Genomic DNA, 19,369 nt, shown 5'->3' with positions numbered 1-19,369 from the left:
ACCAGCCAATCAGGACCCGAGGCTCGGGAGGAGCACAGGTTCACAACGTGTGGTGCGAGGCCCTCCAGCGGTCACTATCATGTACTTCATCGTTTTTCATTATTGATCAGATCACATGAGACTTAGGGAAGCATATTGCATTCACTTGAAAAAAATTCAGAGATAAGTTTTCATAAAAAGGAAATTAACACATTTTATATTAATTTTATTGTTTTCAATTTTAATACTTTTATATTAAAATATTATATTATCCCGGTGAAAAATAAGCATCAAGTGCGTTGTTTTAAATGGTTTTGTTATTTAAAAACTGTGCAACACACAAGCATCACATAGCATCGGGACTGTACAAAAGTTATTTGTTGTGATCAACTTGATCGACAAAACAAAATTTTCAAAATAAAATGTGGGCAAAAATGTGCTGCTGAAAATTTGTAAGGTTGAAATTATGAATACTGAATTATTATATATGAAGAGTTTGTGTAGCTGTGCTTTGTGGTCATAGCTCAAAATAATTCTTGATCATATTGAACAAACTGAATTGTGCCCTTGACACAATCGGACAGAATAACACGGCATGAGAAACAACAAAGAACAGGCTGATTATCACATAAGAAGAAAGACTTGAGTTTAATATTGAAGTGACATATGTGGATATACGTCAGGTTGTGTCCTTTAAAGTGGAAAATGGATGTTGTCCTGTTCTTTGCAAATTGATGCGCGTGTATGTGAATGGGCATGAATTATAGAAGTGATGCTAAGCAAAGCAAAAATTCTTCAGACATTTGTTTTTAGTAATTAATTTATATTGCAGAATAGTTTCCATTTCGAAATCGGGGACAAATATGGCAAAAACATGAACAATTTAAATTCTTTAGTGTTCAGCTTCTTCTCTTCTTAACAGTGACACAATAAATTGACTGCAACTGTCTCTGTACCCTAATGAAGTGTTGGTTGTGAAGCACTGTTGGCCAGATGTTCCTCTGCATTCAAGATGTTTCCCTTTACTTCATATGTTCCAAAAGAATAATTTGATATATGTATATTCGGATTTAAATGAACTGTCACCTGCAGCTGCTGTATGGTTTTCATAGACTAACATTGTTATTTTTTTGTCTTTCTTGTGACAGAGGACATAAAGACTGAAAGAACACGTGTTGAACACAAGTTGCTGTAAACCGACTTTAGCCTGATCACTAAGAGAAACACCACTGATATGTTCTGTTTTGTAATGGCACTGCCAGATAGAACTCAATCATTTCCAGCACAAGAAAAAAAACAAAGCTCCCTTCTCATCTGTGCTATTTCTTCCCTGTTTTCACCAAGTTGTAGGTTTCCCACTCGTCACACGATGCATTATACATTATTAAAACAAATTCAGAACATGCAACAAAGAGCAATCAGCAATACTCTCCCACTTTGACTGTGTATAAAGACAGAAGCTATACAAAGATGAGGAAACCTCAAGATTGAAAACTGAGACTGACTCTGGATTTGGTCGAGTGTGTATCAGTGAGACCTGGAAAACACAGACGGACTCCAAATCACACCGAAAGAGCAAAATGGCCGCGGCTGTATCTAGGATATTTTAGCCTCATTTTTCTTCAGTGGAAGGACATCATGTCATCCATCTTTATCTACAGCCTAAGCTTTGCACACGCAGTTTCTCACAGGAAACTACAAAAGGTATCACTGTTGCTCACCAAAACTTAATTCAGCAAAACAATAAATGACAACAAAAATATCTCAGATTAAACACATTATGCATTGATTTCACCGCCAGGTTTTATGTGACACTTTGTAATCTTTAAATTCAAAATAGGAAAATACTAGCACTGAGACACACTGAAATCTGGCCGCTGTCTCTGACTGAGGAACTTTGTCAAAATCATTATGAAATAATGAGAAGATTCACCAAAACCATGTTGGTGCTCCATCTCAAGGAAAGGCCCATTTGGTTGACTGTAGATCAGCAAGATAAAGTTCGTTGGTAACTACTGGTGTGGTTCCACATTGGCTGGTCTTAAAAATGTTGCTGCTGCACATTTCAATACTGTCTGTCACTAAACAGAGTGAATCTCTACTCCTCAGGCACTGGGCACGACTCCTGAACTGGAACTCCCAGAGTTTCAACGTGTGTCACAGACACAGGGGAGGTCCCGTGTCCTGCTGAGGCCTCATGGTCCTGCAGTGGAGAAACATATAATGTTAAAGTTTTTAACGACCAGGAAGAGATACATTAAGAAATTTACATTTTACTGAGTAAATAAAATTATTGGTTTTTAGCAATGAAGTATCTTACTGGTTTGTTTTCCTACATGTATGACACTGCCTGAAATAACCAACATTCTTGTAGTATCGTATTATGTATTATTTGCTTCAACCACAGGTCCATAAATGGTGATAGAATTCTAAAAACTAAATGATAACTTCAATTTACTCACAGGCACTGGAATTCAAATTCTCTGTTACGTGTTACAACTATACTGATGAGGAAAAAGGAAAGGAAAAACATCTCTGGTTACAGAGCCCATAGTTTATACAGTGTTCACAGTTTACTAACAGAACAACACAAGCTAGAACAGCTATCACCAAACTAACAAGTAAAACCACTGGACAATAATCCTAGATCTAGTAAATAAATACTAATCTACCAATGTATGGAGCATGTAAATATTCTCCATCCATTTAGTGAACATGTGATGCTGAAGCTTTAAAAACAACAAATATGGCGTTAAGTCCCAGTTAAGAAACACTATCATATGTCTCAAGTGTGATATTTACAGTTTTTTTTTTTTCTTTTTTTTTTTTTTAAGAACTCCCCTTGACATCAGTATGTGAAGGCGGATTTCCTGCTGGTCGAGATTTGGGTGCGGCATCGTCTCCACTGTGTTGGTCCTTGGTACGATTCTCACTGACTCTCATAGGTTTGGCCTTGGGCGTGGTTTTGGTTTTTGCTTGGGCTGTATGAGCAGCATCACTGTTGGCAGCTGCTTCTTCGGGCTCCTCTTTGTTCTCCACTTGGTTTTCTGCATCTGACTCCTCGGTCAGACTCTGCTCCGCCTCACGTCTTCCCTCCTGTTGCTCAGTGTCTGTCTCATCCTCACTGCGGGCAGCTGATTGCAGTGTCTCCACAACCACCCGGGCCTTCTTCTCAATGGGTCTGTTGGAATGCCGCTGACGAACCGGATTCCTGTGTGCCCTGCCATCATCGGCTGGCTGCCTTGGACCTTGCTGGTGTGTATCCCTAACTGCTAAAGGGTCTAGGTCCACAACCCCCTGGATTTGAGCCTGAGGCTGCTGTTGTGGTTGTTGGAGCCCAGGAGGAGGTGGACCCCGTCGGCGTAGAGGTGCAGTGATGCCATGCATGAAGGCCGCCGGCACACTGACATACACGAATACCTGCAGAGGATTAAAATGAATACTCCAATATATAGTGAAATATAATCCGATTTTATCTATTGTGCTACTCATGTGTCGGAGAGAATTTATTAAATTGTCTTACCACCATGATGAGAACAATTGTGACGAGAACAGGGATCTGCAGGGTAACGGGTAGATCTTTGAGGAGGGCCCGAAGAAACTCACTGATCCCCTGGCCAATGTGCTTCATTGGCTCTGTGATGAAAGTTGCGATGGTCATGGAGATGGCCTACACAGAGAGGGAGGTTGAAAGTGTAAGGGACAAGGGATACAACACACTTCACTAGAGGCCTAAAAGCTGAAAAATAAGACTTTTAATGCAGAAATGCAACACTTTGGTTCTTCTACGTATTGATGTCTGGAAAATAATAATTAATAGGAATTGTCTCAACTATGTCAGGTCAATGAAGTCTGACCTGACAGCATCTTGACTAGTGGTGAGGGGAAAAATTATTCTGTTCAGTATTGCAATTTTGTTTGGTTAATACTCTATTTACAATTTTTGCAATATTTAATTATATATATATAACAGCCCCTGGCTGGCAAAGCATGGCGAGGAGAGTTTCAGAGTTTCAGAGTTTAAAGATACCTGAGCATTCCAGGCACTAGTGTTTCTGCTGAAAGGCTGTTCTCCACTGCAGGAGATATAGTAATCATGGCCCAAATATATCTATACTATCAAATCGTCACATTTTTGCCAATTGCCACCCCTTATCTGGACCTACCTTGCTTGGAGGTACCAGCAGAATGGGGTCAACAATGAGATGTTCATAGTAACTCTTACAGGGGTCGTCCTGAAGAGTCCAGGTGCTTCTGTACCACTCTGCAAGAAAAAACATCCAGTGAGTCAGTGTGTTACAGCAGCTGAGAGGGAGGTCAGTCTGCATTATAGCTCAGCAAAAACTAAAAAGATTTTTGATATTATTCTTTAAAACATACGTTGTAAAACATACAAGAAATGTGTTTTTTAAGAACACCTATGACACATGTTCCTCTTGTTATCAACCTACCTTTTAAACTGTCGCTCCAGTAAATTTTCTTCATGCCGGTGCACTTCTCATTTACACTTTCCATCTTCACCAGGTTGTTTTGGCGCTCAGCAAAGGCGATCTGGACAAAAACAATGTAATGGCATTAAAAGATCTGAATAGTCTTAAAAAACAAACGATGAGTAACAGCTGCAACCACAGCAATGGAACTGAAGGAGCTCCTCACCTTATACAGGTAAAACCAGTTCCAGACAATACTGACAGCAAAGCAGACAGCAAAGAGTCGAGTGAACTGCACGAACCAGGACACCGTCGACCACAGCTGCGTGCAGATGATGAGCATCATTACCAGAACACACAGCCCGATCTGGAAGAAAAGCAGAAAGAACTGCTGTCAATTTATCTTGTATGATCACTGTGATAACGCTCTGTGAAATGGCCGGCAGACAGCTCAGTGTCACCCCTGCATCATTTTCGGTGAGGAAAAACTCTGCATATGCATTCCTGTAACTTTCACCAGCAGAAAATGGGAAATGATTGCGCTGATGATGGTAATGAGCTCAATCAAAGGGATCACATGACCGTGGGATTGTGGCAAGGTGATAACCGTCACAGCTGTAGTGACACTCTGTGTTTTTTCATAGATGGCACATAAGTGTAGCCTTTCCAAGCTGTGGGGAGCTGTCATGTCAAAGATGAATGAATGAGCTCACCTTTAATAGTGTGTCCAGCTCCACGCCAAAACTGTCCTCGAAACGCCACTTCCAGGCCTCATAGTCATGTCGTTTAAGATCCACTAGTATCTGACTGACGGCGGTGTCTAGAGTACCAGTTGTAAAGCTCCCGTCACCATCCAGAAGTGTCTGAATCTCTGTGATGGCTTGTTTAGAAACTCCAACTTTGGCATCATAGAAAGCGTCTGAGGAGTCAGTGGGCTGGGGAGAAAAGGGACAGGTGAGTTAAAAGCAGAATGTGGTTTGTTTAATGTTAAAAAAGAGCATTAAAAGAAACACCTACCAAACCAACTTTTTGCATTTCCTTCAGGAGCCTGGTTAGGAATCTCTTGAACACTGGGTTGCATGTCGGCTGACCTGAGAGGAGTGAGATCTTCTTCTTTTGTTCTTCAATCTGAATAAAACCGAAGCAGAATATCTGTGATGCCTGTCTAATTTAATGAAAGCAGATTTTCCATTTGCGATAGGGATTCAGTGTCTTGCCACAGGACGGTCAGAAGGGCAGGTGATTATTGTTTAGGTAACTTGCAGTTGTGTTAGCGAGGTCCCACCGATACACACAATAGCACTTGAACAGACATCAGTCTGATAAGACCTAAAATGACTGACCATTGTCTGTGAGCTGTACTTGTTAGATTGGTTCATCTGGTGCAAGGGATTTATGAACTACTCTGCAGCCAACAGCCACCAAAATGCTTTGGCTTTACTTTTGGGGAGCTGTCATGTCGTCCATCTTTCTTTCTATGGGGCCTATAGTGGTGAATTGTATTGTTTACTTAATTTAAAAAAGCAAAAGAGTAAAAAGTCAAACCTAGGCAACTGAGGAGTTAATCTTATTGAATGAGTCCATTGTCCAGGCACACGTCACATTTTGTGTGGTTCATTTCACCATTTTGCAAACAAACAAGCAAACAAAAGGCGTCTGCTGTCTCTCTTGCCTTGGTGAAAAACCATAAACCCATCCTGGTGCCTAGTACCTTCAAAACAAAAGCAATAACTAACAAAACTTACTAAATATAATTAAAGTAATCATTCTAAAAGCAATAATACTCTTTAAACAAAAAAAAGAAACAAATCAAATGATTAACTATTTAACAATATAGAAAACAGTACATAGCTCCAACAGGGGCCATATGCTGAATAAGTTACTTTAACTTTCGGTGATTTTAAAGATCGATTTAAAGCAACACTTTTAATTTGTATGCTGGTTGTTTTGTGTTTTGTCTTGTCCAATTGTGAGTCATTCTCAGCTGTCATTAATGAGCTATACTGCAGGCAGCTTCACCTTGGGGGCTCTGATGTCATCCATCTTTATAGACAATGCGGGTAACATGGGAATAAGTAACCTAAAGTTTAAGCATTTTGTTGCATTTTGGGCAACAGCATTTGATTCATGTTGTTTAATGACAAAAAAAACAGCCACCTTCTTCTGTAGATCCACTACTTGACTTTTGAACGTGACCAGCTCGGCCTGACTGGGGTCCTCTGTGTACTCCCTTCTCTTGGTTGCCACGTTATCATAGTGAGCTGGCTGCAGGGTACAGACACATAACAACATGTTACTGGTGTCATCACAGAAACATCAGATCGGCTTCAGGGTATTCAGGACAATAGAAATGTGCAGCCAGATAAACAGTTGAGTAAAGTTGGAAAGATATTCAGAGATCAGTTTTTACAATAATTATTTCCCAAAATTATACATAATCACTTTTTCCCAAAGTTAGTACTGTGGCATAGCCAACCGGACTCCCTGGACCAGTGACATGATTTTGGTGAGAATATACATTATTAGACTGAAGTTAATATTTTCCATTATTAATATTTCCCAAACTTATTCTCAATAATTTTTTCCAAACTTTAGTGCTGTAACATAGCCAGCAGGCCTCCCTGGACCTATGACGTCATTTTTGTGAGCATATACATTATTACAGTGAAGTAATTTAATAATATTCATTTTTAATATTTCCCAAATTATATAAAAAATAAAAAAAAATCCAAAACTTAGTACTGCAGCATAGCCAGCATGAGACCCTGGATCTGTGACATAATTTTGGTGACACTATACAGTAATAGACCGAAGTTATGAATAATATTCATAATAAATATTTCCAAAACTTATGCTAAATCACTTTTTCCTAAACTGAACATTTTCAGTATAACAGTGAAGTTATTGAATAATCTTCATTAAAGATATTTCCAAAAATTATGATAAATGAAATTTTTTGAAACTTTGAACTGTGGCATAGTCAGCAGGACTCACTGGACCTGTGACATGATTTGGTGAGAATATACAATATATCAGTGAAGTTATGGAATATTATTGTAATATCTCTTTTCGGTGTTGCACTTTGTAGACGGTCCCTGCGCACTCGTTTCACAGCAAGCTGTACAATGTGTCCAGACACCAATGTTCTGTGTCCATCACGGAGGACTGGTCATATTGATGAAAGCTGGCCTGTAGCCCGTTGTCCAGATTACTACGGTGGGAATTATGCAGCGTTTGTGCTTTAACAACATTTCGCTTATGACTTATTGATCCGGGAAGTCCGAATCTGTGAATATCTGTCCAACTTTACTGAACTCAGATAAACAACAGCTCACCTCAGTGGGCTTCCTCATGCTCTTGGTGGTTGAGTCGTAGTGGAGCATATCATACGGGTCGACCCAGTCATCGTTCGCCTGCTGCCCCACGGCAGAGACCAGAACCAGGCTACACACCAGCAGAGCGAGCAGCATCCTGACAGAGAGAAGAGGAATCTAGCTAACCACTCACTTAACTAACCACTCGTTTAACAGACCATTTCTTTAACGAACCACTCCTTTAACTAATCACTCTTCTAACTAACCACTCGTTTAACCAAGTAACCCCTATACATAATAACTCCTCTAACCACTCTTTAAACTAAACACTCATTTAACTAAACCAGTGTTACTTAGTTAGCTAGCTAACGGGGACGGTCAGCTGGACTAAAGTGAAACCAGTAAACACTCACCTGACCCCCGCTACTTCCGCGTGAAGACTCCGGGTGAAAGATTAAATTAAACTAAAAATCAAAACACTGACTCACACTGAGCTTCACAAACACACGTTAGTGTAAAATAACTTTCCACCTGCTGTTCACAACAAATGCCCATCGTTACAGCTACAAGCGAGCGCCATACGACAGGTACAACCTTTAACCCGGAAATGAACGCACACCGCAGAGGCTCATGGGAAATGTAGTCAGTCAAGGGAGACACTTTTTTACGTTTATATATTTATTTTCCTGGGACAGTGATTATTTTGTTGAAGACAAAAACTTAACAGAATACATGTGAGGTGAAAGTATAGATGTATTCTATATAACAATTTAATTCAAATAGATGCAAAGTACAAAAATTACAAGCAAAATCTAATCAAAGATACAGTTAACTGATCGAATAGACAACTTCCATTTTCTGTGAAGGTGCAGCCACATAAAGAGGGACACAACTAAATGATAACTACAATTTACTCACAGGCACTTGAATTCAAATTCTCTGTTACGTGTTACAACTATACTGATGAGGAAAAAGTTAAGGAAAAACATCTCTGGTTACAGAGCCCATAGTGTATACACAGTGTTCACAGTTTAATAACAAAACAACAAAAGCTACAACAGCTATCACCAAACCAACAAGTAAAACCACTGGACAATAATCCTTGATCTAGCAAATAAATACTCATTTACCAATGTATAAAGCATGTAAATATTCTCCATCCATTTAATGAATGCGCGATGCTGAAGCATTAAAAACAAACAGTATGACGTTAAGTCCCAGTTAAGAATCACTATCATATGTCTCAAGTGTGATATTTAGATGTTTTTTTTTTTTTTTTGGAAGAACTCCCCTTGACATCAGTATGTGAAGGCGGATTTCCTGCCGTTTGAGATTTAGGTGCCGCATCGTCTCCACTGTGTTGGTCCTTGGTACGATTCTCACTGACTCTCATAGGTTTGGCCTTGGGCGTGGTTTTGGTTTTTGCTTGGGCTGTATGAGCAGCATCACTGTTGGCACCTGCTTCTTCGGGCTCCTCTTTGTTCTCCACTTGGTTTTCTGCATCTGACTCCTCGGTCAGACTCTGCTCCGCCTCACGTCTTCCCTCCTGTTGCTCAGTGTCTGTCTCATCCTCACTGCGGGCAGCTGATTGCAGTGTCTCCACAACCACCCGGGCCTTCTTCTCAATGGGTCTGTTGGAATGCCGCTGACGAACCGGATTCCTGTGTGCCCTGCCATCATCGGCTTGCTGCCTTGGACCTTGCTGGTGTGTATCCCTAACTGCTAAAGGGTCAAGGTCAGCGACCCCATGGATTTGAGTCTGAGGCTCCTGTTGTGGTTGTTGGAGCTCAGGAGGAGGTGGACCCTGTTGGCGTAGAGGTGCAGTGATGCCATGCATGAAGGCCGCCGGCACACTGACATACACGAATACCTGCAGAGGATTAACATGAATACTCCAATATATAGTGAAATATAATCAGATTTTATATATTACGTTACTCATGTGTCAGAGATAATTTATTAGACTGTCTTTACCACCATGACGAGAACAATTGTGACCAGAACAGGGATCTGCAGGGTAACGGGTAGATCTTTGAGGAGGGCCCGAAGAAACTCACTGATCCCCTGGCCAATGTGCTTCATTGGCTCTGTGATGAAAGTTGTGATGGTAAAGGAGATGGCCTACACAGAGAGGGAGGTTGAAAGTGTAAGGGACAAGGGATACAACACACTTCACTAGAGGCCTAAAAGCTGAAAAATATGACTTTTAATGCAGAAATGCAACACTTTGGTTCTTCTACGTATGGATATCTTGAAAATAATAATTAATAGGAATTGTCTCAACTATGTCGGGTCAATGAAGTCTGACCTGACAGCATCTTGACTAGTGGTGAGGGGGAAAATTGCACACAAATATAAACATTGAAAACAAACATAGATTTTAGAAATAGTTAAGTCAGGACTCAGGAGGACAGAAGTGTTGAATGGTACAAAATGTATACAACATACTTCACTAGAGGCCAAAAAGCTGAAAAATAAGACAATGAAGTCTGAGCTGACACAGCATCTGGACCTACCTTGCTTGGAGGTACCAGCAGAATGGGGTCGACAAACAGGAGATTGTAGTAAATCTTACAGGGGTCGTCCTGAAGAGTCCAGGTGGTTCTGTACCACTCTGCAAGAAAAAACATCCAGTGAGTCAGTGTGTTACAGCAGCTGAGAGGGAGGTCAGTCTGCATTATAGCTCAGCCAAAACTCTAAGAATTGGGATTTTATTCTTTTAAACATACTTTGTAAAACATAAAAGAAAATTTATACAAAGCTGAACATTTTTGTGAATATGTTTTTTACGAACACCTATGACACATGTTCCTCTTGTTATTAACCTACCTTTTAAACTGTCACTCCAGTCAATTTTCTTCATGCCAGTGCATTTTTCCCTTACACTGTCCATCTTCGCCAGGTTGTAATGGTGCTCAGCTAAGGCGATCTGGACAAAAACAATGTAATGGCATTAAAAGCTCTGAATAGTCTTAAAAAACAAACAATGAGTAACAGCTGCAACCACAGCAATGGAACTGAAGGAGCTCCTCACCTTATACAGGTAAAGCCAACTCCAGACAATACTGACAGCGAAGCAGACAGCAAAGAATCCAGTGAACAGCACAAACTTTGACACGGTCGACCACAGCCGTGTGCAGATGATGAGCATCATGACCAGAACACACAGCCCGATCTGGAAGAAAAGCAGAAAGAACTGCAGTCAATTTATCTTGTATGATCACTGTGATATCTATCTGTAAAATCTGCTTTCATGTTACAATACAAGTAAGATCTGTATTTCAGGTGGATTTTCTAAAAGTTATGTAGTGTGCACCAGACATTAAGATTTCCAGATTTCACGATTTTTTATTGTCAAATGCACAACAATAACATTAAAGCAGTCGCTGGCAATGAAATGCTTGAGTCATAGGCTCTCTTCTAACAATGCTCAAGTAATTACAACCAAACATTTTTTATATATAAATAGTATAAAATTTAATAAATTTATATCTAAATATAATATATATATATTAACAGATGAAGAGAAAATTGCAGAGAAGTTGCAGAGAATCCTGGAGTCCATTTGGAGCTTCCGCAGCCTGCGGAGGAAGAAGAGTCGCTGCCTGGCCGTCTTCCTGATGGAGTCTGTGTGATGGATCCAGGTCAGGTCATCAGTGATGTGGACCCCGAGGAACCTGAAGCTGCTGACTCGCTCCACCGTGGTCTTGTTGATGAAGTGGGGGGCGTGTTCCACTCCTAGTCTCTTCCTGTAGTCCACGATCAGCTCCTTCGTTTTGCTGACGTTGAGATGGAGGTTGTTGTCCTGGCACCAAGATGTCAGGGCTCTGACCTCCTCTCTGTAGGCCTTCTCATCGTCGCCGGTGATCAGGCCTATGACAGTGGTGTCATCAGCAAACTTAACGATGGTGTTGGATCTGTGGGTGGCCACGCAGTCATGCGTGAACAGGGAGTACAGCAGAGGACTGAGCACGCAGCCCTGGGGGGCACCGGTGTTGAGAGTCAGGGTGGAGGATGTGGTGCTGCCGATCCGCACCGCCTGTGGTCTGCCCGTCAGGAAGCTCAGGATCCACTCACGGAGGGCGATGTTGAGCCCAAGGTCTCTGAGTTTGGTGAAGAGCTTCAGGGGCACGATGGTGTTGAATGCTGAACTGTAGTCGATGAACAGCATTCTCACAGATGTTGCTAATAGCATTCCGGAGCGCGTACCTGGACTTCCTGTAGTCCTCCAGATCCCCTGAGATGTAGGCAACAGTCCGTGCTTTGAGTTTAGCATGGACGTCAACATTAATCCAGGGCTTCTGGTTTGGAAATGTTTGTACAGAAATCCTGGGTACTACGTCATCGATGCATTTGCTGATGTAGCAGATGACCGCGTCTGTGTACGTGTTGATCTCATCATCCTGGAACACACACCACTCCGTCGTGCTGAAGCAGATTAATTTTCGGTGAGGAAAAACTCTGCGTTCCTGTAACTTTCACCAGCAGAAAATGAGAAAGAATTGCGGTGATGATGGTAGTGAGGTCAATCGAAGGCATCACATGACCGTGGGATTGTGGCAAGGGGATAACCGTCACAGCTGTAGTGACACTCTGTGTTTTTTCATAGATAGCACATAAGTGAAGCCTTTCAAAGCTGTGGGGAGCTGTCATGTCAAAGATCAGAATGAGCTCACCATTAATAGTGTGTCCAGCTCCACGCCAAAACTGTCCTCGAAACGCCCCTTACAGGCATCATAGTCATGTGGTTTGAGATCCACTAGTATCTGACTGACGGCAGTGTCTAGAGTACCAGTTGTAAAGCTCCCGTCACCATCCAGAAGTTTCTGAATCTCTGTGATGGCTTGTTTAGAAACTCCAACTTTGGCATCATAGAAAGCGTCTGAGGAGTCAGTGGGCTGGGGAGAAAAGGGACAGGTGAGTTAAAATGAGAATGTCCTGGTTTGTTTACTTTATGCAAACTACAACTTCTTTCTATTTAATCACTGAAGCAGACTGTGGTTTGATTAATGTTAAAAAAGAGCATTAAAAGAAACACCTACCAAACCCACTTTTTGCATTTCCTTCAAGAGCCTGTTGAGGAATCTCTTGAACACTGGGTTGCATGTTGGCTGACCTGAGTGGAGGGAGATCTTCTTCTTTTGTTCTTCAATCTGAATAAAACCGAAGCAGAATATCTGTGATTCCTGTCTGATTTAATGAAAGCAGCTTTTCCATTTGCCATAGGGATTCAGTGTCTTGCTACAGCAAGGTCAGAAGGGCAGGTGATTATTTTTGAGTTAACTTACAGTTGTCATCCCAGAAACATCAGTACAGCTTCAGAGTATTCAGGACAATATACATGCAGCCAGATAAACAACCGCTCACCTCAGTGGGCTTCCTCATGCTCTTGGTGGTTGAGTCGTAGTGGAGCATATCATACGGGTCGACCCAGTCATCGTTCGCCTGCTGCCCCACGGCAGAGACCAGAACCAGGCTACACACCAGCAGAGCGAGCAGCATCCTGACAGAGAGACGAGGACTCTAACCAACCGTCTGCTTTAACCAACCACTTATTTAACCAACCGCTTATTTAACAGACCATTTATTTAACTAATCACTCCTCTAACTAACCACTCGTTTAACCCACTACCCCTATAAATAAACCCTCCTTCAACCCACTACCCCTATAACTAGCCACTCCTCTAAGTAACCACTCTTTTAATCCAGTAACCCCTATATATAATCACTCCTCTAACCACTCCTTAAACCAGTGGTTCTCAAACCTGTTCTGTCATTCCCCACTTTGGAGCTAGAATATTTTTCATGCCCCACCCGCTCCTGTGCACCAACAAAATTCTGACAAAATGGGACAAGTTTAACATGTGTCTTTACATACAATACACATGAACATTAAATTCACCCAACTTTCAGGAATTTCTGATTTGCGAATAAAAACCCTTTTTCAAACAACTTTTTTGACATTTGCCACTTTTTTCAAAGAATAAGGAAATAACTTTGCTTAAATTCAACTTAATTTAAGTACTTATTTTGACATCACTACATTCCTCCATCAGTTTGTACTTTTTAAAAAATAGAGAAAACATTTATTAAATTATAATGACTCTGCTACAACGATGATGAAGCTCAACCAAAAAGAACACATGCATGTGTCTGTGTTCAATGGGGTGTAATGTTTCTAAATGTCTTCTTAATTGGTTGGATCTCATACTGTCAGCTGCCAGAGTTTTCAGACCTAAAATCCACACTGGTCTCCCATCATGTCCTCCTTCATTCACTGTGAACCCAGGAGCAGGACAGGCTTCAAGGTACTTTTTTTTCAACTTGGTTTCTGAACACTATATTTTGTTTGTCACTGACCAGCTGCTTCACGGGAACGAGCTCTGATCTCACTGTGTGGGTCTCTGAGCGAATGATTGGGGCCGAGGCCCCGGGGCCTGTGTGTGTGTGTGTGTGTGTGTGTGTGTGTGTGTGTGTGTGTGTGTGTGTGTGTGTGTGTGTGTGTGTGTGTGTGTGTGTGTGTGTGTGTGTGCGTGTGTGTGTGTGTGCGTGAGTGTGTGATCTGTATGGTAGCACACACACACACATTTCCCGTTCCTGGTATTTCATGCTGGCCTGATACGATGATGATCAATAAAAATTAACGTGAACGTGAGTTCACTGTACGCGAAAAATATGAGCAACATGCACAACACTGTACAGGGAGCCGCTGCAGAGCCGCGGGTTGCCGACCCCTGGCTACGGCGAAAGAACGATTTGTTTCCTGTTCCACTGTTTACGAGACGCGGATGTCAAAACATTAGATCCGCCTCACATTTCCCCCTCCCGGTAGCGCACCGGCGGCCCACCTGCCTCTGAGCACCAACAGAGGGGCGCGCACCACAGTTTGAGAATCACTGCCTTAAACCAAACACTCCTTTACCTAAACCAGTGTTTTTTAGTTAGCTGGACTAAAGTGAAACCAGTAAACACTCACCTGACTACCGCTACTTTCGCGTGAAGACTCCGAGTGAAAGATGAAATTAAACAAAAAATTAAACACTGACTCACACTGAGCCTCACAAACACACGTTAGTGTAAAGAAATGTCAACCTGCTGTTCACAACAACTGCTCATCTACAACTACAACTGAAGTGAGCGCCATACGACAGTTTCAACCGTAGACCAAGAAGAGAACACACACCGCAGAGGCTTCAGGAAATGTATTTAGTCAAGGGAGACACTTGTTTACCTTTGTATATTTATTTTACTTGGACAGCGACTACTTTGTTGAAGACAAAAACAGAATACATGTGATGTGAAAGTATACATGTATTCTATATAAAAATGTAATACAAATAGATACAAAGTACAAGAATTACAAGCAAAATGTAATCAAAGATACAGTTAACAGATCAAATTGACAACTTCCATTTGCTGTGAAGGTGCACCCACATAAAGAGGGCACACAATAATAACCTTAGGCAGGACTTTCTTTTACAGAGTTCCCCCCCCCCCCCCCCCCCCTAAATTGAGATATTTATCTCAGAAAAACTGAGCTTTTCTTTATTTTTTTTTAAGTTAATGCAATATGATTCCGTAGTGACTATAGTATTATTCATGTTAATATTATTATTGATACTATTATAACTACCAATATTATCAGTGTAATCATTATTATTATTGGTTTTAGGAGTAGTAGTAGCAGTAGTATTTATGTTGGTATTATTATTGATACTATTTTCATCCCTAATATGATCAGCATAATCATTATTATCAGTTGTAGCAGTAGTAGTAGTAGAAGTAGCAGTATTATTCTGATTACATTTTATATTCCAGCATGAAAACCTAAATGCTGTTTCAAAGCCATCTTAATACCACCTAGATAGAAATTGCAATGGGGAAAGTATTTATTTTATTTTTTCAAAATTAAATGTGGACAAAAATGTGCTGCTACAAAATATGTAAGACGGTTGAAAATAGAAATACTGAGTAATTATTTATTAAGAGTTTGTGTAGCTGTTGTCATATTTGAGAGATTGGGGTCAACGCTCAAAATAATCCTTGATCATATTGAACAAACTGTAAGTCACACTGCGTGAGAAACACCAAAGAAGAACAGGCTGATTATCACATAAGAAGAAAAATTTGAGTTTAATATTAGTGAATATAAATAAGTGACATAAGTGGATATACTTCAGGTTGTGTCCGTTAAAATGGATGTTGTCCTGTTCTTTCCAAATTGATGCGTGTGTATGTGAATGGGCATGAATTATAGCACTGATGCTAAGCAAAGCAAAAATTAATCCCAGACATTTGTTTTGTATAATTATTTTATACTTTAAAATAGTTTTCATTTCAAAATCGGGGACAAATATGGCAAAATCAACATGAAAAATGTAAATTCTTCAATGTTCAGCTTCTTCTCTTCTAAACGTTGATACAAGAAAAGAGTCCAACTGTCTCTGGACCTTAATGACCTTAATGAACTGAGTGTTGTAGTATCGTATTATGTATTTATGTATCAACCACAGATCCATAAATGGTGATAGAATTTAAAAACTAAATGATAACTTCAATTTACTCACAGGCACTGGAATTCAAATTCTCTGTTACTTGTTACAACTATACTGATGAGGAAAAAGGAAAGGAAAAACATCTCTGGTTACAGAGCCCATAGTTTAAACACAGTGTTCACAGTTTACTAACAAAACAACAAAAGTTACAACAGCTATCACCAAACCAACAAGTAAAACCACTGGACAAAAATCAGACAGACAGCAAAGAGTCAAGGGAACTCCATGAACCCGTACACGGTCGACCACAGCTGCGTGCAGATGATGGCCATCATGACCAGAACACACAGCCCGATCTGGAAGAAAAGCAGAAAGAACTGCAGTCAATTTATCTTGTATGATCACTGTGATAACTATCTGAAAAATCTGCTTTAATGTTACAATACAAGTAAGATCTGTATTTCAGCTTCAGGTGCATTTACTAAACGTTAACTAGTGTGCACCAGACTTTAAGGCTGTACATTTCCTCTCTGCATAAACAAGGTTCTAACATTTGCAATACAAGCCTTAGTTTGAATTTAATCTGAAATAGTGACAGTTAGAACTTTGACGGTAAGGTCTCTCTCTCTCTCTCTCTCTCTCTCTCTCTCTCTCTCTCTCTCTCTCTCTCTCTCTCTCTCTCTCTCTCTCTCTCTTTCTCTCTCTCTCTGAAAATGGGAATGGGAAAAAATTGCGGTGATGATGGTAATGAGCTCAATCATAGGCATCACATGACCGTGGGAATGTGGCAAGGCGGTAACTGTCACAGCTGAAGTGACACTCTGTGTTTTTTCATAGATAGCACATACAGTTAGGTCCATAAATATTTGGACATTGACACAATTTTCACCATTTTGGCTCTGTACACCACCACAATGGATTTTGAATGAAACAATCAATATGTGCTTTAAGGGCAGACTTTCAGCTTTAATTTGAGGGTATTAACATCCAAATCAAGTGAACGGTGTAGGAATTACAACACATTTTATATGTGGCACCCCCCTTTTTAAGGGACCAAAAGTAATTGGACAATTGGCTGCTCAGCCAAAGACCCGGAAGACCAGGGAAAACAACTTTGGTGGATGACAGAATAATTATTTCCCTTGTGAAGAAAAACCCCTTCACAACAGTTGGCAAGATCAAGAACACTCTCCAGGAGGTATGCGTTTCTGTGTCAAAGTCAACAATCAAGAGAAGACTTCACCAGAGCAAATACAGAGGGTTCACCACAAGATGTAAACCATTGGTGAGCCTCAAAAACAGGAAGACCAGATTGGAGTTTGCCAAACGACATTTAAAAGAGCCTGTACAGTTCTGGAACAACATTCTATGGACAGATGAGACAAAGATCAACTTGTACAAGAATGATGGGAAGAGAAGAGTATGGAGAAGGGAAGGAACTACTCATGATCCAAAGCATACCATCTCATCAGTGAAGCATGGTGGACGTAGTGTTATGGCGCGTGCATGTATGGCTGCCAATGGTACTGGTTCCCTTGTATTTATTGATGATGTGACTGCTGACAAAAGCAGTAGGATGAATTCTTAAGTGTTTTGTGCAATATTATCTGCTCATATTCAGCCAAATGCTTCAGAACCCATTGGACTGCGCTTCACAGTGCAGATGGACAATGACCCGAAGCATATTGCAAAAGAAACCAAATAATTTTTAAGGCAAAGAAGTGGAATGTTATGCTATGCCCAAGTCAATCACCTTGCCTGAATCCAATTGAGCATGCATTTCACTTGCTGAAGACAAAACTAAAGGGAAAATGCCCCAAGAACAAGCAGGAACTAAAGACAGTTGCAGTAGAGGCCTGGCAGAGCATCACCGGGAACCCATTGTCTGGTGATGTCTATGGGTTCCAGACTTCAGGCTGTCATTGACTGCAAAGGATTTGCAACCAAGTATTAAAAGTGACAATTACATTTATGATTATGTTAGTTTCTCCAATTACTTTTGGTCCCTTAAAAAGGGAGGGCCACATATAAAATGTGTTGTAATTCCTACACCGTTCACCTGATTTGGATGTAAACACCCTCAAATTAAAGCTGAAGATATGCACTTAACGTTCATCTGGATTGTGTCATTTCAAATCCATTGTGGTGGTGTACAGAGCCAAAATAATGAAAATTGTGTCAATGTCCAAATATTTATGGACCTAACTGTAAGTGAAGCCTTTCAAAGCTGTGGGGAGCTGTCATGTCAAAGATTAATGAATGAGCTCACCTTTAGTGTGTCCAGCTCCACGCCAAAACTGTCCTCGAAACGCCACTTCCAGGCCTCATAGTCATGTCGTTTAAGATCCACTAGTATCTGACTGACGGCAGTGTCTAGAGTACCGGTTGTAAAGCTCCCGTCACCATCCAGAAGTTTCTGAATCTCTGTGATGGCTTGTTTAGAAACTCCAACTTTGGCATCATAGAAAGCGTCTGAGGAGTCAGTGGGCTGGGGAGAAAAGGGACAGGTGAGTTAATATGAGAATGTCCTAGTTTGTTTACTTTATGCAAACTACAACTTCTTTCTATTTAATCACTGAAGCAGACTGTGGTTTGATTCATGTTAAAAAAGAGCATTAAAAGAAACACCTACCAAACCCACTTTTTGCATTTCCTTCAGGAGCCTGGTTAGGAATCTTTTGAACACTGGGTTGCATGTTGGCTGACCTGAGTGGAGGGAGATCTTCTTCTTTTATTCTTCAATCTGAATAAAACCGAAGCAGAATATCTGTGATTCCTGTCTGATTTAATGAAAGCAGCTTTTCAATTTGCCATAGGGATTCAGTGTCTTGCCACAGGACGGTCAGAAGGGCAGGTGACTATTTTTTGGGTAACTTACAGTTGTCATCCCAGAAACATCAGTACAGCTTCAGGGTATTCAGGACATTATACAAGTGCAGCCAGATAAACAGCAGCTCACCTCAGTGGGCTTCCTCATGCTCTTGGTGGTTGAGTCGTAGTGGAGCATATCATACGGGTCGACCCAGTCATCGTTCGCCTGCTGCCCCACGGCAGAGACCAGAACCAGGCTACACACCAGCAGAGCGAGCAGCATCCTGACAGAGAGAAGAGGACTCTAACCAACCGTCTGCTTTAACCAACCACTCATTTA

General features: G+C 40.9%; 1 protein-coding gene across 1 annotated transcript; it reads right to left on the bottom strand.

The window, feature by feature from the left end:
- Positions 1 to 781: 781 nt before the first annotated feature.
- clcc1 (chloride channel CLIC-like 1) lies at positions 782 to 19,313 on the bottom strand. Its single transcript, XM_053430736.1, has 21 exons — positions 19,178 to 19,313; positions 18,488 to 18,706; positions 13,091 to 13,246; positions 12,766 to 12,876; positions 12,400 to 12,621; positions 10,758 to 10,898; positions 10,553 to 10,652; positions 10,240 to 10,337; positions 9,698 to 9,844; positions 9,011 to 9,593; positions 8,137 to 8,146; positions 7,745 to 7,880; positions 6,567 to 6,674; positions 5,427 to 5,537; positions 5,123 to 5,344; positions 4,636 to 4,776; positions 4,431 to 4,530; positions 4,146 to 4,243; positions 3,503 to 3,649; positions 2,823 to 3,399; positions 782 to 2,184 (listed from the first exon to the last, which is right to left on the bottom strand). Exons 1-21 carry the CDS (start codon positions 19,310 to 19,312, stop codon positions 2,078 to 2,080), a joined length of 3,669 nt encoding a protein of 1,222 aa, XP_053286711.1. The 5' UTR covers position 19,313; the 3' UTR covers positions 782 to 2,077.
- Positions 19,314 to 19,369: the final 56 nt, after the last annotated feature.

The sequence above is a fragment of the Pleuronectes platessa genome, chromosome 9 (genome assembly GCF_947347685.1).
Source record: "Pleuronectes platessa chromosome 9, fPlePla1.1, whole genome shotgun sequence".
Lineage (NCBI taxonomy): Eukaryota > Metazoa > Chordata > Actinopteri > Pleuronectiformes > Pleuronectidae > Pleuronectes > Pleuronectes platessa.
The sequence above is the reverse complement of the archived record's forward strand: the minus strand, read 5'-3'. Positions and strand labels throughout refer to the sequence as shown.